This window comes from Staurois parvus, unplaced genomic scaffold (genome assembly GCF_062004578.1).
Source record: "Staurois parvus isolate SC_StPar_1 unplaced genomic scaffold, SC_StPar_1.0 ptg000136l, whole genome shotgun sequence".
NCBI classification, from domain to species: Eukaryota; Metazoa; Chordata; class Amphibia; order Anura; family Ranidae; genus Staurois; species Staurois parvus.
The window spans coordinates 13,882,300-13,906,626 of NW_028317932.1; the positions used below are offsets into that span (position 1 = coordinate 13,882,300).

A 24,327-nucleotide genomic window follows, 5' to 3' on the forward strand; every position below is an offset into this window, starting at 1 on the left:
CTTTCAAAGTGGTCATTGGATTTAAGGATCCTGTATGTGGCTAGGCTCCCAAAAAGTCTCATACGTGGTATCCCCATACTCGGTAGAAGTAGCAGAATGTATTTTGGGGTGTTATTCCACATATACCCACGGTTTGTGCGAGAAATATATCATTTAAATGACAACTTTGTGTAAAAAAAAAATAAAAAATGTTTTCTCATTTTCCAGAAACTTATGGGAAAAAAATGAATCTTCCATGGACTCTATTCCTCTCAGCAGATAGCTTAGGGTGTCTACTTTCCTAAAAGGGGTCATTTGGGGGTGTTTGTACTATCCTGGTATTTTAGCACCTCAAGAAATGTGATAGGCAATCAGAAAGTAAAAGCTGTGTAAATTCCATTATCTATATTATAGTTTGTAGATTCTATAACTTTCACACAAAGCAATCAATATACACTTATTGGGATTTTTTTAACCAAAAACATGTAGCAGAATACATTTTGGCCTAAATTTATGACGAACTTTTAGGAGTTTTGTTGTATTTTTTTTATGACAGAAATGAGTTTTTTTAAAAAAAAAAAATAAATAAAATTTTAAAAACTTTTTTTGTTTAAAGCACACAGGTGATCAAATACCATCGAAAGAAAGCTCTATTTGTGTAAAAAAAAAAACGTAAATTTAGTTTGGATGTACAGCATTGCATGACTGTGCAATTATCAGTTGAATTATCTCAGCGCCGAGTAGCAGAAAGCGGTCTGGTCATGAAGCGGGGGGGTAAATCCTCTGGAGGGCAAGTGGTTAAACTTATTTCCCATATCAAACCAGAGACTAAAGCCTGGGAAACATGTATCAAGGAGGCTCGGAGAGCGGAGGAGGCGTATGTTGCCAATCTCTCAGATGTTGCTAAAAAAAAACCTGGTTGGCAGCTCGATCTGTGTCTAAACAATTGGAATTACAATTCGCAGAGAATAAGCACTTTCCAGAGCATAGTCACCTTTAGGAGGATGAAACTACAGGGCATATGTTATCAATGTTGACATGTACCCAACAGACGACCTCATATGTTCTTGTCGTAAAGGATAATCAGGTTTCTATACACTACTCTACTCTACCTCAAATATCCTTCAACCATTTCACACTTTTTATATATATTTGTATTCAACTAAGATAAAGCCGACTGAGGAAGAAATTTATTGGTTTCCTAGATGACGATTCATTGCTCGTCTGTCGGCTTTGGATGTGCCGAAGCTCTATGCTCCTTTAACTGAGGAAGAACTCCTCTTAGCTTTGCAACATTCCTCTAGTGGGAAATCTGGGATTGATGGTCTGCTCTCTGAGGTCTACAGGCGTTATGCTGAACACTTGCTACCTGTTCTGTTAAATGTTTATAATAATGCTGTTCGATCAGGGACTCTGCCCACATCCATGAATAAAGCGATTTTTGTCTTACTACTGAAACCTGGAAAGGACGCGTTATTGCCTTATTCAATAATCAACCTATTTCACCCCTAACATTGGATGTTAAAATTTTGGCCAGGGTATTGGTGACTAGACTAGCGAAAGTTGATTCATAGGGACCGTCTAGGTTCATCCCTTCCCGCTCCATTGCTCAGAACCTAAGATGCCTCTTTGTGAATATGCAATTACCTGTTGACAACCCTGGGAATAGGGCAATCTTTTCCTTAGACGCTTCCAAGGCCTTCAACAGTGTTGAATGGCGCTATCTCTGGGAAGTCTTGGAGTGTTTTGTCCTTTGGCAACATTTTTATAATGTGGGTTAGTGTTCTATATGTGACCCTGCAAGTATCTGGTTAAATGGGGATCTTTCTGAATCTCTTGTTTTACACAAACACTCGGCAGGGGTGCCCATTGTCACCCCTGCTGTTTGCCCTTGCTCTGGAGTACCTAGCTGCACTCATAGGTGCTTCAGCTGATATCATTGAGTTCCTTAGCGGTCCTCGGACTTATATCATATCATTATATGCTGATGACGCCTTACTGTATTTCGGAGATACATAGATCTCCTCTTATTTGCAGCAATTTGGGGGGATGGGGACATACTGACCTATCAGATTCCATCTGGGCCCTTCTCCTGCCCTGGGATTCTATCTGTTCAGCCCTTACTCATCTGGAAGCGGGTTTTACCCATCTTGAACTCACCGCCCCGACAATCACCTTATTGAAAACATTGTGGAATTATGTTAAAACCTCTCTTGGAATACAGGGATTTGTACCTTCTACGATATTCTAGCTTGATTCCAATTATAAGGAGCTGCTAAAACTGGAAGTTTTTCAGGAATGGGAAAAGGTGGGGGTTAGGTATATGTCTCAATTGTATAACGGAACTGTATTCAAATCCTTTTTAAATTTATGAGAGGAATTTGACCTCCCCAAGGGTCATCTTTATAAATATCTACAGTGGGGATTGAAAGTTTGGGCACCCCAGCTAAAAATTTGTATTAATGTGCATAAAGAAGCCAAGGAAAGATGGAAAAATCTCCAAAAGGCATCAAATTACAGATTAGACATTCTTATAATATGTCAACAAAAGTTAGATTTTATTTCCATCATTTACTCTTTCAAAATAACAGAAAACAAAAAAATGGCGTCTGCAAAAGTTTGGGCACCCTGCAGAATTTATAGCATGCACTGCCCCCTTTGCAAAGCTGAGACTTGCCAGTTCATGGATTGTTCTCAATCATCGTCTGGGAAGACCAGGTTATGTCAATCTCAAAGGTTTTAAATGCCCAGACTCATCTGACCTTGCCCCAACAATCAGCACCATGGATTCTTCTAAGCAGTTGTCTAGAAAACTGAAACTGAAAATAGTTGACGCTCACAAAGCTGGAGAAGGCTATAAGAAGATAGCAAAGCGTTTTCAGATGTCAATATCCTCTGTTCGGAATGTAATTAAGAAATGGCAGTCGTCTGGAACAGTGGAAGTTAAAGCAAGATCTGAAAGACCAAGAAAAATAACAGACAGAACAGCTCGCAGGATTGTGAGAAAAACAATTCAAAACCCACGTTTGACTGCACGATCCCTCCAGAAAGATCTGGCAGACACTGGAGTTGTGGTACACTATTCCACTATAAAGAGATACTTGTACAAATATGGTCTTCATGGAAGAGTCATCAGAAGAAAACCTCTTCTACGTTCTCACCACAAAAATCATCGTTTGAACTTTGCAAATGAACATATAGACAAGCCTGATGCATTTTGGAAACAAGTTCTGTGGACCGATGAGGTTAAAATTGAACTTTTTGGCCGGAATGAGCAAAGGTACGTTTGGAGAAGAAGGGGCACAGAATTTAATGAAAAGAACCAACTGTCCAACTGTTAAGCATGGGGTTGGATCAATCATGCTTTGGGGTTGTGTTGCAGCCAGTGGCATAGGGAACATCTCACGAGTAGAAGGAAAAATGGATTCAATAAAATTTCAGCAAATGTTGGATGGTAACTTGATGCCATCTGTGAAAAAGCTGAAGTTAAAGAGAAGATGGCTTCTACAAATAGATAATGATCCTAAACACACCTCGAAATCCATGGGGGAAGGTTTTGCCATAGCCTTCACAATCTCCTGAGCTCAACATAATTAAAAATCTATGGATAGACCTTAAAAGAGCAGTGCGTGACAAACAGCCCAGAAATCTCAAAGAACTGGAAGACTTTTGTAAGGAAGAATGGGCAAAGATACCTCAAACAAGAATTGAAAGACTCTTGGCTGGCTACAAAAAGCGTTTACAAGCTGGGATACTTGCCAAAGGGGGCAGTACAAGATATTAACTGCAGGGTGCCCAAACTTTTGCAGACACCATTTTTTTGTTTTCTGTTATTTTGAAAGTGTAAATGATGGAAATAAAATCTAACTTTTGTTGACATATAAGAATGTCTAATCTGTAATTTGATGCCTTTTGAAGATTCCATCTTTCCTTGGCTTCTTTATGCACATTAATACAAATTTTTAGCTGGGGTGCCCAAACTTTCAATCCCCACTGTACAGCTGAGACATGACCTTCACTCAGTCCTGATTCTCCAAGTTACTTCTAACCAACCACCCCATTATAGGAAATGCTGTGATAAGACGGATAAGAGGGTATGGTTTCAAGTATTTGTTTAATCCACTCCAGTATACTTCTGAGCTCTTACAGGAGAGGTTGCGAGAAAGATCTTGATAATATTGATGGGGACGTCTGGGAGCTCTGTTTGACCTCCGCACCATTAGTCTCATTATCTGCATCTCAAAACCTCTCCCATCTATTTCTGTTGTGTAGGGCATATATAACACCAGTCCAGCTGTTTCGATGGGGGTGCAGGCCTACCCCACTGTGTCCAAAATGTGGGCAAGACCGTGAAGATCTTCTCCACATTATTTGGAGATGCCCCAAGCTCTTCCGTTATTGGTCAGATATCATAGATGCTATTTCACAAGTTTATATGTTCCAGCTTTCACGAGACCCCATTGTCTGTTTATTGGGTGTGCTGGAGGAGGAATCTCTCACCCCATATGCACATGTAGTGGTTATTTGTTTGCTGGGCTAATTGCCCACTTTTGGATTACCCCTCATTTTCCAAATAAGAACCATTGGACGGCACAGGTAAATAATATGCTTATACAAGAAAAATTAACATATCAACATAGAAATGTTCCCCGTAAACTTTACTCTGTGGCAACCGTGTCTAGAAGTTCCTGGCCTACCACCACATCAGCTGGTAATGGACGTGCTTCTTCAGGGCTAACGTAATGTAAGGAATACTGTACCTCCTTATGTATGCTCTACTTCAGGATGTTCTATTGTTCCTTACTTTTGGTATATTTTTCTTTTTTTCTCTCCCTTTTCTCCTGTGTTTAAGCTTTTTCTTGTTTGCACAATTGAAGAATTATACTGATTCTTCCTCTATTGAACTATTTTGTATGCCAATTAAGACTATTTTATAAGTCTTTGCTCATGTGACATGATATTGCAATTATTGAAATTTTTGTATCTGCAAAATTGTACTTGGATGGTAAAAAGTGCCTTTATTGGAATATGTATAATTGCTGAGATATAATCATTGGTCTTTGTTCCACAATAAACTTATTTTCTGATTAAAAAAAAAAAAAAGTTTGATTTGAATCATTTAAGTGTGACAAATATGCTAGAAATCAGGAAGGGGACAAATACTTTTTCACAGCACTGTATGTATACAGATTTACAAGGAGGAGCAATATAAATATTTCATTGCTCCTTATTGTAACTTTGTGTGTAAACATGGGTTTCAGAACCATTTTCAGAATTGTATAAAAGATGAAGTTTAGCTAAACATTTATTTCTTCTATCACCTTCCAGGATGTTACACCTGAGAGAGGCTCCTCCCTACAGGAAATGCAATCGATTTACAGCTGTTATGAGTCCCTTCCCTTCCCCCTGCCCTTCAGTATTGATTGTGTTTTTCCCTACAATGGAACATTTGTTATTTTGGTGACCAGATTAGGGAGGGCTGAACTGACCTGCAGGCTCATTCCTTCTCACAGGTCGCCCCCAGTTGGCACCAGGTCTCAAGGGAGGGTGACCATCTCTGTAGTGTGTTGAAATGCCACCCGGCTGCTGTCCTCTCTTCCCCCACATGGTTCCAGCGCTCAGTGGATTGCAGGAAGAAGGAGGGCATGCACTTCAAGCCTCGTTCTGGCATCAGCAGATCTTCCGGCCGCATGACTGGAAGTGCACGGGCCAGGAACACGGTGCGGCCCGTAAAAGGGCTGAGAAACTGGAGGAAACTGGGGTGGGAGAAAGGACAGCAGGGTGGCTCACAGTGGTCGGCTGACCATCTAGGATGGCACACCTGGCATCTGCATTGGAGACCGGGACGAACCACCTCAGGAGGAAGGTATGGCAGCACCGGTGACTTCGGGCAAGTTCAAGTCGGGGCTCAGTGAGTGCCTGTCTTGAGGAGGAGTGCTAGGAGTAGAGGGGGGGCCTAGATGGACCATGTCGGTTCAGCTTCTTCAAACCGGGTGGGTATCCCAATCCCCCCTCCCTCCCCTAGTTAACTATATGTTAAAGCCCGGCAGCCGGAGGGGGATAGGAAGAGAGAGGGAGACTATGCAGTTGGTGTTCCTTTTCTCTCTTTCAGAATCCCCAAGCAGAACCCAGGAAGCTCCTGATAGACCGCCTTCCCATCCCAAACCATTTTGCTATAGATGCATTAACAAGCTGGCAGGGAAAGAGGCTTCAGGCTTAAAATTAAAATAGAATAGTGTTGCGCTACTAGTTCAATACAATAATAATAGATAAATCAATGAAATAAAATAAATATACAGCGCACAAGTGCAAAAAATATAAAAAAAAGTCTTTCAGTGCTCAATCAGCCCAAAAGCAATACACTCTTGTGCTTCCGCTGATAGTGCTCCACAGCAGGATGAATTCTTGTGCTTCCGCTGATAGTGCTCCACAGCAGGATGAATTCTTGTGCTTCCACCGATAGTGCTCCACAGCAAAATGATCTGTGTCCCTCCACCTGAAATAGGATGGCCACTCACCTCAAATAATAGACCTATATATCAACATAGGTCTAACAAGCATGGTCATTCCATAAACAGACGCCAGATGACAGCAAAGGGCTTGTACTGTACATTAACAGGGATGGTATTAAATGATCACCCACAGGAACCTCCTCACCCTCAGCATATAGAGAGAGAGAACTGCCTCCAGTAGTGTAAAACCATTTAATAACATGAATCGAGAAAAACAGAGTTTGCACTCACAATATATCAGGATAAAATAGCGAATCAGCATAACAGCATGAGAACTCAAAACTTCCAGTTCCCAGGTCCATAACTGGAAGAGATGTCACTAAGCTCTGCCCTACACGTTACACCACCAACCCATGTGGCTTCATCAGGGATCCCTTTTATTGTTTAATACCATCCCTATTAATGTACAGTACAAGCCTTTTGCTGCCATCTGGAGTCTGTTTTTGGAATGACCATGCTTGGTAGACCTGTGTTGATATATAGGTCCATTATTTGAGGTGAGCAGCCATGGAGGGGCACTGAATTAATTTTGCTGTGGAGCACTGTCAGTGGAAGCACAAGAATTCATCTTGCTGTGCAGCACTATCAGTGGAAGCACAAGAGTGTATTACCTTTGGGCTGACTGAGCACTGAAAGACTTTTTATATTTTTGCACTTGGGCACTGTATATTTAATTTTTTTATTTTATTGATTTATCTATTATTGTATTGTATGAGTAGTCCAACACTATTTCACTTTAATTTTAATCTTATTGAATGTGGGATCACTTGTAAGTGTTTTTTGCAGCAATTCATTTTACACTATATTTTTTTGTGGTAGCTCACATTGTTCTTTATAATTAAGGCTTCAGGCTTGATAGATTTCCTAGCATTTATGCAAGCAGAGATGGTAGCCACCATCTAGTCTTTTCAAACCTCGGTGGCACAGCCACAGGGCCCAGGCCTTGCGGAGCTAATACCGAAGGAAGGGCCATCCTCACAGGAAATCTTAATTCCAGAGGGGGCCCCAGTTTATTTCTCCCGTCTTCCCAGATGCTTCCTCCAGCCCAAGCCAGGGATGAAGAAGAGAGTAAGGGAGAGCTGGATAGTCAGCCTAAATCAGACCACAGCTCGGGAGGAGGTGGACCTAGATCCGGGGTAGTGAGGCAGATGAGATTAAACCTGGCAGGCATCGATTTCTGCTGGAGGACTTGGAGGGCCTCCTTCAGGCCATTTAAAGAAGAGGAGGAAGGTAGATTCTTTAAGCTTCCGAGGTTGGATACTGCGATGTCGCAAGTTGTCAAGAGGTCTAATCTCTCCGAGGATTCAGGGAGCATTATGGTTTTGATGGACCAAAGGTCTGAATCCCTCTTAAGGAAGGCATGGGATACTAACATCCGCCATGGCCCCAGCTCTGGCAGCAACCTGCATTGCCAGAAATACAGACTTTTGGATGGAAAGACTGACCAAACACCTGTCGCAGAGGGCCAAGTCAGATGAAGTGCTAGATTCCTTCTCAGTGATAGGGAAGGCAGCCTACATTGTGGATGCTGAGGTTGAACCCATTAAAGCCTCAGCTAAACAGCCGCACTCATTAATTCAGCCAGAAGGGTTATCTGGGTTAAAGCATGGCAAGGTGACTTAACTTCGAAAAGGTCAACTTTGTGGCCTCCCCTTTGAAGACTCCTTGCCGTTCGGCCCAGGGTTAGACAATGTGTTGTCCAGGCCCTCTGAGAAGAGGAAGAAATTCCCAGTTAAATTCAAGAGGGAAAAATATGTGATTTTTTTTTATGGCCCATTAGGGCAGAACCAGCAGAGAGCGAAAAAGGAACCGAATAAGAAATGGGGCAATGGGAGGGGAAGGCAAGGGAGCAATTTGCTGTTTTCCTCCCCAGACGCCAGCACTAAAGAAACCATGTGACACCAGGATCGGTAGGGGGCCGCCTGTCACATTTTGCCTCCCAGTGGGAGAAAATCTCAGACAGTGCCTACATCTGCCAACTGGTATGAGAAGGCTATCGCCTGGAGTTCTCGTCAAGTCCCCCCAAAAATGATCACCTTAACCTGCCTTCCTTGGGACTCCTTGAAGAGGGAAGCTCTCTTGGAAGGAATTCAGGAGCTGGAGGAACAATTGGTGGTAGTACCTTTACCCAAAAAACAACAAAACCAGGGATTTTGCTCCCACATATGTTCTCAAACCTCCAGGAAAATACTGCCTAATTATAAACCTCAGATTCCTGAACAATTTCTTGGAATACAAAAGATTTTCCATGGAGCGTATTTACGCATTATTTATTTTATACCTTAAAGATGCCTATTTGCATGTCCCAATTCATCCGGAACATCAGTCACACTTTAAGGTTTGCAATAGTAATCAGAGAAGAAACAGCCTACTGGCAGTTCAGGGCTCTTCTTTTTGGGCTAGTGGCCAGTACAAGGATTTTTACAAAAATTCTAGCTGAAGCAGTGGCACTCCTGCACCTTCAGGGGATATCCCTGATTCCCTATTTAGATTATCTTCTAATCTTTGGTCCCTCTACTGTCCAGGTGAAGGCAGACACAGGGAGGGTGATCACCACCCTGGAGTCTCTGGGCTGGATAGTAAGCATAGAGAAATCCTCTAGAGCCGGAGCAGGTCAAAACCTTTTTAGGCTATGTGGTGGACAGAAAAGCTCAAAAACTTTCTACCGAGAGACAAGGTGCAGAAGATAGTCCTGTTAGTGAGGGACCAGATAGAGTTGCCTTCAAGCTCCCCAAGAGAGGTCTTGAGGGTGCTGGGTCCGATGTCGGCAGCCATCTCGACCTTAGTGTGGGCACAATTTCACTCGATACCTGCAGTCCTTCTTTACAGTTAGGTCCATATATATTTGGACACAGGAACAATTTTAGATTTTAGAGGTATTGACCAAAACATATTCAACTTATAGTTATATAATGGATATGGGCTGAAAGTGCACACGCTCAGGTTTAACTACTTCCCATCCGGCCCATGTATATAAACGGCCGGACGGGAGCAGTGCAGGGGCAGGTGGCTGTTTATAAACGTTCTCCCCGCTTCCCTGCTTGTACACACCCCCTGGGAGTGCGCAGCACCGCGATCCGGGTCGTTGTATGGGACCTCTTTGTGAGGTCCCGATCATGTGATCACTGATTGGCTAATCAGTGATCACATGAATAGTAATAAGCAAGATGTCACTTCTGACATAATTGCTTACTACGTGTGAAATCTGAATGATCACATGGTACAAGGCTATTCACAACAGCCTTGTACCATGTGACAAGCTGTGACCAATCGCAGCTCACACCGTATTCATCCATGACTGCAAGAATGCAGCCAGAACGAAGGAGAAATGGTTGCTTTTACAGCCTTAATGGGTGTAAATGCTATATAAAAAGAAAAAAAAAAATCTTCATCACCCCCCACAAGTAGTACAGTATCACTATGGTGACACGGTACTGCTAGGGCGACAGTATGTTATAAAAAAAAACATAATATATAAAAAAAATTAAAATGTGAAAAAAAATTTTGAAAAATTATAATTTTTGGTTAGAAACTAATTTGGGTTATTTTTTATTTACTAAAAAGATAACAATACATTTTGGCCAAGATTTATGAAGAATATTTATTTGCATATATTTTATAAGAACATTTTTTTCAAAAATAATTGGACTTTTTCATTTATATAGCCAAAAAATAAAAATCCCAGTGGTGAATAATTACCACCAAAATATAGTTTTATCTGTCTCAAAAAAATGCTAAAAAATTCATATGGGCACAGTGTTGCATGACCGTGCAATTGTCATTCAAAGTGTGATAGCACTGAAAGCTGAAAATTGGCCTGGACAGGAAGGGGGTAAAAGTGTCTGGACTTGAAGTCGTTAATTTGAGGGTATGCACCTCCAATCTGGAGTTGATTCTAAGTGTGGTATTTGCATTTGGAATCTATTGCTGTGAACCTACATTATGCGTTCAAAGGAGCTGTCCATGCAAGTGAATCAAACCATTGTAAGGCTTCAAAAACAAAACAAATCCATCAGAGAGAGAGCAGCAACATTAGGAGTGGCCAAATCAAGTTTGGTACATTTTGAAGAAAGAAGAACACATAGGTGAGCTCAGCAGCATAAAAAGGCATGAACGTCCACAGAAGACAACAGTGGTGGATGATCGCAGTATCCTCTCTATGGTAAAGAAAAACCCATTCACAACATCCAGACAAGTGAAGGACACTCTCCAGGTGGTGTGCATATCATTGTCAAAGTCTACAATCAAGAGAAGACTTTACGAGAGCAAATACAGAGGGTTCACCGCAAGGTGCAAACCATTCATAAACCTGAAGAATAGAAAAGCCAGATTAGACTTTGCCAAAAAACATCTAAAAAGCCAGACCAGTTCTGGAAAAGCATTCTTTGGACGTATGAATCTAAGATTAATCTGTACCAGAATGACGGGAAGAAAAAAGTTTGGAGAAGGCTTGGAACAGCTCATTATCCAAAGCAGACAACGTCATCTGTAAAACATGGTAGAGGCAGTGTGATGGCATGGGCATTTATGGCTTCCAGTGGCACTGGATCATTGGTGTTTATTGATGATGTGACTGCAGAATTCATCTGGTTGCTTCTGTTTTAAGAGATACTGTCAGCCCAGATTCAGCCAAATGCAGCAAAGTTGATTGGACTGCCCTTCACAGTACAGATGGGCAATGATCCAAAACACACTGCAAAGGCAACCCAGGAGCTTTTGAAGGAAAAAGAAGTGGAATATTCTGCAATGTCCGAGTCAGTCACCTGATCTCACCCAATTGAGCATGCTTTTCACTTGCTGAAGGCAAAACTAAAGGCAGAAAGACCCACAAAGAACCACTAAAGACAGCTGCAGTTAGAGCCTGGCAAAGCATCAGAAAGGAGGAAACCCAGTCTTTGGTAATGTCCATGGGTTCCAGACTTCAGGCAGTCATTGCCAGTAAAGGATTCTCAACAAAATATTACAAACAAACATTTTATTTATGATTATATTCAAATGTCCAATTACTTTTGGTCCCTTGAAAAAGAGGGGAATGGCTACTCTTAAGAGCTGTAATTCCTAAACCCTTCCTCCAATTTGGATGTGCATACTCTCGAATTAAACCTAAGTATACACTTTCAGCCCATATCCATTATATAACTATAGCTTGATTTATGTTTTGGTAAATACATGAAAAAATTTAAATTGTGCCTGTGTTAAAATATATATGGACATAACTGTATGTCCTGGACAAAAGTTTAGTCCTCACTCTACAGGTAAATTCCTCACTAGAATGGTGGGTAACTCCCAGCAACCTGCAGGAAGGCAGGCCCTCGGCCCAGTGGGACCCCTTAAAGGTTGTTATAGAAGCAAGCTCCTGGGGGTGAGGTGTTCACTTGGGGGGGATGCCAAAGCCCAAGGTCCTTGGAACAAGGCAATTTCCCAGTCTTCGTCCAACTCCAGGGAACTCAGAGCTCTAGGCGAAGCCCTGAAGGCTTTTGAGAACTGTATCTGTGGCAGGGAGGTTCAAATAAGCTCCGAAAATGCCACCACGGTGCCCTACCTGAACCGTCAGGGTGGAACCAGATCCAGACATCTTCTGGACCTATCCAAGGAGATCCTTGGTTGCACCGAAGGGAAGGTTCTTTGCCTACCAGTGGTTCATATACAGTGGATATAAAAAGTCTACACACCCTTGTTAAAATGCCAGGTTTCTGTGATGTAAAAAAATTAGACAAAGATAAATAATTTCAGAACTTTTTCCACCTTTAATGTGACCTATAAACTGTACAACTCAATTGAAAAACAAACTGAAATCTTTTAGGGGGGAAGTAAACATAAAAAACTAAAATAATGTGGTTGCATAAGTGTTCACACCCTCTTATAAATGGGGATGTAGCTGTGTTCAGAATTAAGCAATCACATTCAAAATCATGTTAAATAGGAGGCAGTACACCTGCCATCATTTAAAGTGCCTGTGATTAACCCCAAATAAAGTTCACCTTTTCTAGTCGGTCTTTCCTAACATTTTCTTAGTCGCATCCTACAGCAAAAGCCATGGTCTGCAGAGAGCTTCCAAAGCATCAGAGGGATCTCATTGTTGAAAGGTATCAGTCAGGAGAAGGGTACAAAATAATTTCCAAGGCATTAGATATACCATGGAACACAGTGAAGACAGTCATCAAGTGGAGAAAATATGGCAGAACAGTGACATTACCAAGAACTGGATGTGTCTCCAAAATTGATGAAAAGAACCCTGGTCTGGGAGGCTGCCAAGAGACCTACAATAACATTAAAGGAGCTGCAGGAATATCTGGCAAGTACTGGCTGTGTGGTACATGTGACAATCTCACGTATTCTTCGTATGTCTGGGCTATGGGGTAGAGTGGCAAGACGGAAGCCTTTTTTTTTACAAAGAAAAACATCCAAGCCCGACTAAATTTTGCAAAAACACCTCTGAAGTCCCCCAAAAGTATGTGCGAAAATGTGTTATGGTGTGATGAAACCAAGGTTGAACTTTTTGACCATAATTCCAAAAGATATGTTTGGCGCAAAAAGAACACTGCACGTCACCAAAAGAACACCATACCCACAGTGAAGCATGGTGGTGGCAGCATCATGCTTTGGGCCCGTTTTTTTTTCAGCTGGAACTGGGGCCTTAGTCAAGGTAGAGGGAATTATGAACACTTCCAAATACCAGTCAATATTGGCACAAAACCTTAAGGCTTCTGCTAGAAAGTTGAACATGAAGAGGCACATAAACTTTCAGCATGGCAACGACCCAAAGCATACATCCAAATCAATAAAGGAATGGCTTCACTAGAAGATGATTAAAGTTTTGGAATGGCCCAGACCTATATCCCATCGATTAATCTGTGGGGTGACCTGAAGACGGCTGTGCACAGGAGATGCACTCGCAATCTGACAGATTTGAAGTGTTTTTGCAAGGAAGAGTGGGCAAATATTGCCAAGTCAAGATGTGCCATGCTGATACTCATATCCAAAAAAGACTGAGTGCTGGAATCGCATCAAAAGGTGCTTCAACAAACTATTAGTTTAAGGGTGTGCATACATAAGCAACCATATTATTTTAGTTTATTTTTACTTCCCTCCACCTAAAAGATTTCCGTTTGTTGTTCAACTGCATTGTATAGTTTATAGGTCACATTAAAGGTGGCATTATTTATCTTTGTCTCATTTTAGCAGGGGTGTGTAGATTTTTTATATCCACTGTAAAAGGGACAAGCAACCAGGAGACAAACTTCCTCAGTCACCAACCGATCAGACGGGGATTGGGAGCTGAACCCGAAGGTCTTTCAGGCCTTTGTCCAACAGTTTGGCAAGCCAGAAACAGACCTTTTTGCCGATGGTAAGAACAGAAAAATAAGGAGGTTCTTCTCGATGTCTTGAGAGAGTCAGACGGACTGGATGCCTTGTCACAGATCTGGTGGTTCAGGCTGCTATATGCCTTTCCCCCCCTGGTGTTAATCCCGTGACTCCTCCAGAAGCTCAGCCAGCTGTAGGGCCATCTCCTGATTGTACCTCGGTGGCCAAGCAGGGCATGGTTCGCTACTCTAAAAACCCTGTTGGTTACACCGCCTTTTTTAAAATATATTCTTCAGATTTTTTTTAACATATAAAAAAAGTAATTTTTACATATATTTTTACGTGCATTCCAAAAATGTAGATTTGTATTTTTAAAGATATACAGTATATTTGAAATGTATTTTTAAAAATATTTTTCATATATTTTGTAATAAAAATGCATTTCAACATCCAGTGTGTGTGTGTGTGTGTATGTGTGTGTATATATATATATATATATATATATATATGTATATACCGTATTTTTTGCTCCATAAGACGCACTTTTTTCCCCCCAAAAAAGGGGGGAAAATGTCAGTGCGTCTTATGGAGCGTCCGGTATTTCCTCCGCCGTGTCAAAACACAGGGCCGGCCGCTCAGCTCTGCAGCGGGACCTTACCTGTTCCTCTATCCAGCGCCGGGCTGTCTTCCCGGCTTCTGTAGTTTGGGCGTTCGGCTTGACAGCCGGGTGCCCAGTGCGCATGCGCAAGAAGCGGTGCACTTTGTGAATGGTAAGGTGGCACCTGGGACACATGACAGGTCCCAGAAGCCGCCGGACCAATCACAAAGCGCAGTGCTTCTCACTCATGCGCACTGGGCACCCGGCTGTCAAGCCGAGCGCCCACACTACAGAAGCCGGGAAGACAGCGCGGCGCTGGATAGAGGAACAGGTAAGGTCCCACTGCAGAGCGGACACTAACCAAAGAACAACTCCGCGGAAGAGCGGGTACCTGTCAAATTCAGGTACCCGCTCCCCCCCCTCCCCAAAGGTCAGCAGTCATCTCCTTTACTGTCCACAGTCTCTGGTCATCTCCTGTGCTGTCCGCAGTCTCTGGTCATCTCCTGTACTATGTCCGCAGTCTCTGGTCATCTCCTGTACTGTGTCCGCAGTCTCTGGTCATCTCCTGTACTGTATCCGCAGTCTCTGGTCATCCCCTGTACTGTCTGCAGTCTCTGGTCATCTCCTGTGCTGTCCGCAGTCTCTGGTCATCTCCTGTGCTGTCCGCAGTCTCTGGTCATCTCCTGTACTATGTCCGCAGTCTCTGGTCATCTCCTGTACTATGTCCGCAGTCTGACCATCTCCTGTACTATGTCCGCAGTCTGACCATCTCCTGTACTATGTCCGCAGTCTGACCATCTCCTGTACTATGTTCGCAATCTCTAGTCATCTCCTGTACTGTGTCCGCAGTCTCTGGTCATCTCCTGTACTGTCTGCAGTCCATTGGTTTAGAATATTTTTTTCCTGTTTTCTGCCTCTAAAACTTAGGTGCGTCTTATGGTCAGGTGCGTCTTATGGAGCGAAAAATACGGTATATATAGAATATGGCCAACATTGTAGCATTTCAAATATATGTCAGTATATTTGGGAAGAATATTTTTAAAATATATTTCAAATATATTTTTCTTCCATATGGGTAGCTAGTGAGCACCAGATCCTAAAGAGTAAGGGATGTTCGGACACAGTTATAGATACCCTCCGCCTAAGCAGAAAGCCTATAACCAGGAGCATTTACTCAAAAGTATAGATAATCTTTTGTTTATGGTGCAAACAGAAACAGGTATCCTCTACCTTTGTTCCTATAATCCTGGAGTTTCTCCAGGATGGTATTGAGAGAGGGGTTGCAGTTAGCACCCTTCGAGTACAAATTGCTGCACTTTCAGTTTTTCTTGACACTTGATTAGCTAGAGAGCCTTTAGTTAAATGGTTTTTGGTGGCCAGGGAAAGAATTGCCCCAGCCACAAAAGAGAGGTTTCCGCTGTGGGATCTGACCTAGAAGCCTTATCAAAGCACCCTTTTGAACCAATAGAGGAGGTTCTCTTTAAGTTTTTGACATTAAAATTATCTTTTTTGTTGGCTATTTACCACGGTCAAAGAACCCTTTTTGTTGATTCTGCCAGATAGGGTCGCCCTGAGGCCTGATCCGATGTACCTGCCCAAGGTAGCTTCCTTATTTAATAGTACACAGGAAATAACTTTTCCTTCCTTCTGTAATAATCCCAGGAGCGCAAAAGAAGAGAAATTCCACCATCTTAATGTGAGGAGGTGTCTCCTTACTAATTTGCATAGGGCCAAAGACTTTAGGTCCGACCATCTGCTAATTTCTTATGCTAGATCAAAGAAGGGACTTCAAGCCTCTAAGGATTCGGTCTCCAAGTGGATCAGACAAACTATTGCCTTAGCTTATGAGAGTTAAAGGTTTCCTGAACCAGCAAAGATAAAAGCTCATTCAGCCAGGGCTATGTCCACATCCTTGGCGGAAAAAGCAGGGACCTCCTGGGAACAGATTTGCAGTGCAGCCACCTGGTCCAGTCAAGACACCTTCTTGAAACATTATCGGATTGAAGTGCTGTTGCAGCAAGACTTCTCTGTCGGCCGGAAAGTGCTACAGGCTGTGGTCCCACCCTAAGGTTGTAGGCCAGCGGTTACTTGATTATCCTCTCAGGTGTTCCATCCTGGATGGTGATAGGAGAAAACCAACTGTTAAACTTACCGGTAATGGCATTTCTATGACCCTTCCAGGACAGCAGGCATGCTTCCCACCCAATTGAGGGGGAGGGGAAAAAAAAACTCCCAAGTTAGTAATTGGTGAGTGCATATGCAGAATTATTCCCCTTGTGTACTTGTTTCAGTAGTTTTTATTACAAACTGGAGGGCAAGGGGAAGGGAGGGGACTTGTAACAGCTATAAATTGATTGTGTTTCCTGTAGGGAGGAGCCTCTCATCTCTCAGGTTTGCCTGGAAGGTTTGCAGAAATGCAGTTACCAGTAAGTCTATGGTTGTTTTTTAAACCTTGCTGCTTTATTAACCCAACTTACCTGTAAAGTATGTACTGCATCATGCAGGCAGCTAGATTCTGAAGAAATCTTCTCTGCAGGGATACCCAGTCTTTTTTCTGTCTTTGAACTTTTGACACGTAGGGGGTTAACAGCTTTGGGTCTGTGGGCTCAGTTCAGTAGAAAAAGCTTCCATCAGGAACTCACCCTTTCCTCCCCTCTCCTCCTATTGAAAAAAGTTCTCTCTTGGGTTCATAGTTTTACTGCCTGTAACACAATCTGTGAATGAGTAACCTGTAACTATTTACTTTCCCCATTTACAGATTGTATTAGTCAGTGAAACCAATTAAAATATAACTTTTCTAAATGGAGGTGAAGGGGTGGGTCCCCTTCAGGAATTTTTTTTTTTTAATTGAATTCAGCATGGAGACCTGAAGCAATTAAACACCTGCACGCTGGAAATTTTGGAGACAGGAAGAAGACTGGCATTCCTTCAGTGAAAGTTTCTATAGTATCCACCTGTTTTCACTACATGGGACATTCTTCATTATAGATAGCCCAAAAAAGGTTTCTTAGGCATCCCAAAAGCTTGCATCTTGAATAACTTAAGTAAGCCAGTCAAGGGTATTGCTTGAATCCAAAAGCTCTGCAATTACATTCCAAATAAGTGACAAGGGGTCAAGTTTGGGAATTGCTGTATTGTTTACTGTTTTTGTATACTGTAAAATAGCTCTCCTGTTCAATAGCCCTTTAGGAAAAAAAGGAGTTTTGCCTGCTGGCAGGGTTGCAATTTTCTATATTTATAGGTATGGTCCTGTGCATGTTGTAATTGGTATTTAAAACCGTTTTTAGCTGTCTAGTATTTACAGCCATCTGTACAGCTGATAAAACTGTATTTAGTAGCATCCCTCTTTTACAGAGATCTTCTTTATGTCCTGCAGGAGATTGTAAAAGTTATGAATGGAGTGGCACGAGGCATGCAGACCCTGCATGCAGCCAATATAATTATTGGTTCTCTACATGAAAACAACATGTTTGCTATAAATCGAGAGAGAGGAATCATTGGAGACCTTGACTTTACTAGAGATGCAGTAAGTAGATTGTAGTTATTTCAGTTTTGACACATGTGGCGATTGTTTTATTTAACAGCTGATTTACCAAAATATTGTTTGATAAAACACAACAATCAGATGTTGCTATTGGTGTTAACAGAAGAGCCTCTTGTTTAATCATCTCTTGTACTCTGTGTGATTGTCAGCATAATTTGTGAGATAGTATTTTGCATTTGTAGAAGAAAGTGTAGCCCTGGTCAAAAGTTTTGAGAATGACACAAATATTAATTTTCACAAAGTCTGCTACCTCAGTTTTTATGATGGTAGTTTGCATATACTCCAGAATGTTATGAAGAGTGATCAGATTAATTGCAAGGTCCCTTTTTACCATGAAAATGAATTTAATCCCCCCAAAAATACATTTCCACTGCATTTCAGCCCTGCCACAAAAGGACCAGCTGACATCATGTCAGTGATTCTCTTGTTACCACAGATGTCAGTGTTGATGAAGACAAGGCTGGAAATCACTGTGTCATGCTGATTGAGTTAGAATAACAAACTGGAAGCTTTAACATGAGGGTGGTGCTTGAAATCATTGTTCTTCCTCTGTTAACCATGGTTACCGGCAAGGAAATGTGCAGTCGCCATTGCTTTGCACATTAAGGGATTCACAGGCAAGGATATTGCTGCTACTAAGATTGCACCTAAGTCAACTATTTATCAGATCACCTGGAATGTCAAGGGGAATCCCCTTTCCGATTATTTGGGGCATCCAGAAAAAAACATATCTGGAGAAGAAAAGGTGAACACTGCCATCAGTCCTGTGTCATGCCAACAGTAAAGCATCCTGAGACCATTCATGTCCTGGGTTGCTTCTCAGCCAGGGGAGTGGGCTCACTCACAATTTTGCCTAAGAACACAGCCATGAATAAAGAATGTTACAAAAACATCCTCGGGAGAGCAAATTCTCCCAACCATCCAAGAACAATTTGGTGACGAACAATGCCTTTTCCAGCATGATGGAGCACCTTGCCATAAGGCAAAAGTGATAACTAAGTGGCTTGGGGAACAAAATGTTAAAATTTTGGGTCCATGGCCAGGAAACTTTCCCAGATCTTAATCTCACTGAGAACTTGTAGCCAATCCTCCAAAGGTGGGTGAACAAAAGAAACCCCACAAATTCCAAGCATTGATTATGCAAGAATGGGTTGCCATCAGTCAGGATGTGACCCAGAAGTTGATTGACCGCATGCCAGGGTAATTTTCAGAGGTCTTGAACAAGAAGGGTCAACACTGCAAATATTTACTCTTTGGATAAACGTAATGTAATTGTCAATAAAAAGCCTTTTACACTAATGAAATGCTTATAATTATACTTCAGTATACCATAGTAACATCTGACAAAAAGATCTAAAAACACTGAAGCAGCAGATTTTGTGAAAATTTATATTTGTCATTCTTAAAACTTTTGGCCAGGGCTGTAGTCATCCTGCAGGTTCAGATACCACTTGAGGTCTCTTTGCTCAGGATATGTTTATGAATTTCTACACTAACGAGTTGTGTTCTTATCAGACTTTGTATGATGTGTTTTGAATCTATGTAGTGTTTTAGTTGTGCATCTGTTTTTTCTGACTAAAAGTATGAATTTTAACCATTTTGATGTCATTCTTCAGCAGCGGTAGGGAGAGTTTAAACACACTGTGTGTAAATCTGACAAGCCGACTGTTGACTGTCGGGTGGAAGCGATCCAGTGACTGTACAGCTGCCAGATTGCTTCCACGCACCCGTTAGTGCGACACCCCACCGCCTTAATTTCCGGGGTGTGCTGTCTCACCTGCAGACTCTGACTAGCATGATGGTTGCCACCAGGTAGAAGGGAGTGAGGCATGCAAATGTCCTTTCTTTGATCTTCCCTACCTAGCAAGAACCCAGAAGCAACACGCATTACATCACTTTCGGGTTCAGCGGTCACTTTTCCTGATCCGCACTCTGTTACTGTCAATAGAGAGCAGGTGGGACTTCGAGGTTCTAATAGACTTTTGGTCTTGTGTGTAATGAAAAAAAATAGTTTATTGAAAAGAAGTGTAAAGAATTAAAGTTGCACCCCAGCACTTAAAGCTCCCCCCATCCCCACATACATGCACACTTGCATTGGGGGCACCTATGTCCGAAAACCTAGATTATGCTAAACGGGTATCGTATCTCTGCACATACCGCAGTGAGAGCAATAATTCTAGCCTCATTATTCTTGGTTACAGCTAAACTGATGTCCTGTAGGGGCTTTTGAAATGTTGTCTATGGAAGTTTAGGGTACTGTAGTTTCCCTCCCATTTCACACGCAATGTTGAGGCTTGACATGTTTGGGTATCTATTTACTCAGCGCAGCCTTTTACAAAAAAAAGAGATTATATTGTATTCATGTGCCCCAAAATTAACTAAACATTTTTCAAAAAAGAAATTTTTGCTTAACCGCTAGCCTACAGGGCACTTATACCCCCTTCCTGTCCAGGCCAATTTCCAGCTTTCAGCGCTGTTGCACTTTGAATGACAATTGCGCGGTCATGCAACACTGTACCCATATGAAATTTTTATACTTTTTTTGTGACAGAGCTTTATTTTGGTGGTATTTAATCACCTCTGGGTTTTTTATTTTTTCCTAAACCAAAAACCACTGAAAATTTTGAAAAAACGTTTTTTTTTAGTTTTTGTTATACAATTTTGTAAATAAGTGATTTTTCTCCTTCACTGATGTGCGGTAATGAGGCTGCAGTAATGGGCACTGATAGGCTGCACTGATGGACACTGATAGGTGGCACTGATGTGCACTGATGAGGAGGCACTGGTATGTGGCACTGATGGGCTTTGACAGTCATCACTGATGGGCACTGAAAGGCAGCACTCATATATGGCACTGATAGGCGGCACTGATGCACACTGATAGGAGGCACTGATTGGCAGCACTGATAGGTGACACTGACTGGCATTGATAGGTGGCACTGATGGATGACACTGAAAGGCAGCTCAGATGGGCACTATGTGGCATTGATGTGCACTGGTAGGCACTGAAATGTAGAAATGATGTGGCACTGATGGGCACTGGCAGGTGGCATGGTTGAGCACTGACAGCTGGCACTGATGGGCACTGACAGGTGACACTGCTGGGGCTACACAGATCATCAGGGCACACTGATCATCAGTACCCTGATGATCAGTGTACATGTCCCCTCTGAGGGATGCCGATTACCGGCTATCCTCTCCTCTCGAGCTGTCAGCGTGACAGCTCGTGAGGAGAGAAATGCCGATAACCTGCATTTCCCTATTTTACATGCGATCAGCTGTGATTGGACACAGCTGATCACATGACCGAGCCGACATCTTCGGCTCTTTCTGTTGATCGGTGATCCGCTGTGTCCGAGGGACACAGTGCACCGACGATCGCCACGCTGCACGCTTAGAACGGGAAGACATCCTATGACGTCCTCCCAGAATGAGAGAACCGCCTTGCGCCCGTCATTGTACTATATGGTGGGCGGGAGGCGGTTAAAGAAGGACCCTTTTAAAACCATTTTCTTTTCTACCTGCATCATTCAAAGTAAAGATGGATACTAATTGACAGCAAATATTTGGACATGTTACATCCCCTAACATGATTCACTAAATCACAGATGATGTCCAGTTGTTTGATAATATGCTTATACCCCATGCTTTGCTACCTGCTAGAATGGCTTCTTTTGAACCCTTTATGCATGCTGCTTTTGATCTGTCAAACGCTACAGTTCTTTTCGTTTAATTATTTCTGTTTGTGCAGTATACAGGTGAAACTAGAAAAATTAGAATATCGTGCAGAAGTTCATTTATTTCAGTAATGCAACTTAAAAGGTGAAACTAATATATGAGATAGACTCATTACATGCAAAGCAAGATAGTTCAAGCCGTGATTTGTCATAATTGTTATGATTATGGCTTACAGCTCATGAAAACCCCAAATCCACAATCTCAGAAAATTAGAATATTGTGAAAAGGTGCAATATTCTAGGCTCAGTGTCCCACTCTAATCAGCTTATTAAGCCATAACACCTGCAAAGGGTTCCTGATGTCTGGTTCAGTAGGAATCACAATCATGGGAGACTGCTGACTTGACAGTTGTGCAGGAAACCATCATTGACACCCTCCATAAGGAGGGAAAGCCTCAAAAGGTAATTGCAAAAGAAGTTGGATGTTCACAAAATGCACAAGCAGCAGGGATAACCGCAGTCTGGAGAGGATTGTCAGGAAAAGGCCATTCAAAAGTGTTGGGGACTTTCAAAAGGAGTGGACTGAGACTGGAGTCAGTGCATCAAGAGCCACCACACACAGACTGATCCTGGACATGAGCTTCAAATGTCGTATTCCTCTTGTCAAGCCGCTCCTAAACAACAAACAACGTCAGAAGAGTCTTATGTGGGCTAAAGAAAAACAGACCTGGTTTGTTGCTCATTGGTCCAAAGTCCTCTTTTCTGATGAGAGCAACTTTTGCATCTTATTTGGAAACCAACGACCCAGAGTATGGAGGAAGATTGGAGAGGCACACACTGCAAGATGCTTGAAGTCCAGTGTGAAGTTTCCACAGTCTGTGTTGATTTGGGGAGCCATGTCCTCTGCTGGTGTTGGTCCACTGTGCTTCATTAAGTCCAGGGTCAACCCAGCCGTCTACCAGGAGATTTTGGAGCACTTCATGCTTCTTCCACATATGAGCTTTATGGGGATGCTGACTTCATTTTCCAGCAGGACTTGGCACCTGCCCACACTGCCAAAAGCGCCAAAACCTGGTTCAATGACCATGGGATTACTGTGCTTGATTGGCCAGCAAACTCGCCTGACCTGAACCCCATAGAGAATCTATGGGGCATTGCCAAGAGAAAGATGAGAGACATGAGACCGAACAATGCAGAAGAGCTGAAGGCCGCTATTGAAGCATCCTGGTCTTCCATAACACCTCCGCAGTGCCACAGGCTGATAGCTTCCATGCCACACCGCATTGAGGCAGTAATTGCTGCAAAAGGGTCCCAAACCAAGTACCGAGTACATATGCATGCTTATACTTTTCAGAGGTTCGATATTGTTCTATGTACAATCCTTGTTTTATTGATTTGCATGTAATCTAATTTTCTGAGATTGCGGATTTGGGGTTTTCATGAGCTGTAAGCCATAATCATCACAATTATGACAAATCACAGCTTGAACTATCTTGCTTTGCATGTAATGAGTCTATCTCATATATTAGTTTCACCTTTTAAGTTGCATTACTGAAATTAATGAACTTTTGCACGATATTCTAATTTTTCTAGTTTCACCTGTACATTTACACAAGGCAGCTAAGTTGTGTATCTTATGGATATGTGTGATGGAAATGTTTGGGCATACCATATTATCAGACCTCACATACTATCTAACATGTCTGAATGTCGATATAGGCATGCTTACCTATTTTGCTTTGCTTTATGTTGCAGTTGTGCCATCTGAAAATTTCATGCAGGGCTTCAGGATGGGGAGCAGAAGGAGACTGGGGAAAATTTGTTCCCCATTCTCCTTTGCATTGAATTAAGCTGGAAGAGATGATGATTTTGTCACCTCTCGGTTTCAGAGCTGTCATTCCCTGTTACAGCCAGGGAAGCAGTTAACCAAGCATAATTTGTGTTTTGGTTAGCTGCTTTGGAGGGCAGGGGAGACATCAAGGGCCTAATAACCCCCCTTATGTCTCCATAAAGAGTACTGGTTACCTGCCTAATGCTATCACATGGGGGTTTGTTATCCCCCTTATGATAGCAATAAAGTTACATTTTAAAAAAGATTATAAAAAACGTATTTAAAAAAATATTTAACATAACGCCCTGTCAGGCTCCACCCAACGGGATCTCTAGTGGTCCACGGCACGGGGTTTCCCAGGGCGCGGAGTCTAAGTCCCAGTCTGCCTTTTCACCAGGGCCCCTGATGGTGGGGATGGACTTGGTGCAAGACTGAAACCAGGTCGCGTTCCTGGGCACCCCCAGCGGCGGCAGAGGGGTCCCGCTGGGGGTATGTGCCCGGGTTGAGCCTGCTGTGAAGGGGATGACAGATCCCGATCCGAGCGGGATGGATGGGATGACAGATCCCGATCCGAGCGGGATGGATGGGCAACTGTCAGGAGTGGACGAGGTCAGACTAGCCGGGTCGGAATTGTGCGGGCAGCGTGGTACAGGGGGAGTAAGCGGAGAATAGTCGGGGTCACAAGCCAGGTTCAACAGGTAGCGGGCAACGAGGTACCGAGGGTCAGGCAGAAGGATGGTCAGGGACGAGCCGGGGTCAGAGCAGGAGAAGGTAAGCATAAGTCAGAACAGGCAGAGTTTGGCAACTAGGAAGCGTACTTACAGGACTGGAACAAGACCTTGCGGCAACTTGGAGATGCACAGGCAGCTTTAAATAGGGCG

At 42.7% G+C, this 24,327-nt stretch overlaps 1 protein-coding gene across 1 annotated transcript in view; it reads left to right on the plus strand.

Moving 5' to 3' along the window:
• Positions 1 to 24,327, plus strand: part of STK31 (serine/threonine kinase 31) — a 267,629-nt gene that overhangs the window by 198,410 nt on the left and 44,892 nt on the right. The window contains exon 20 of the mRNA XM_089673219.1: positions 17,771 to 17,920. Coding sequence (XP_089529345.1) covers positions 17,771 to 17,920 — 150 coding nt within the window. The remainder of the gene's footprint in view (positions 1 to 17,770; positions 17,921 to 24,327) is intronic.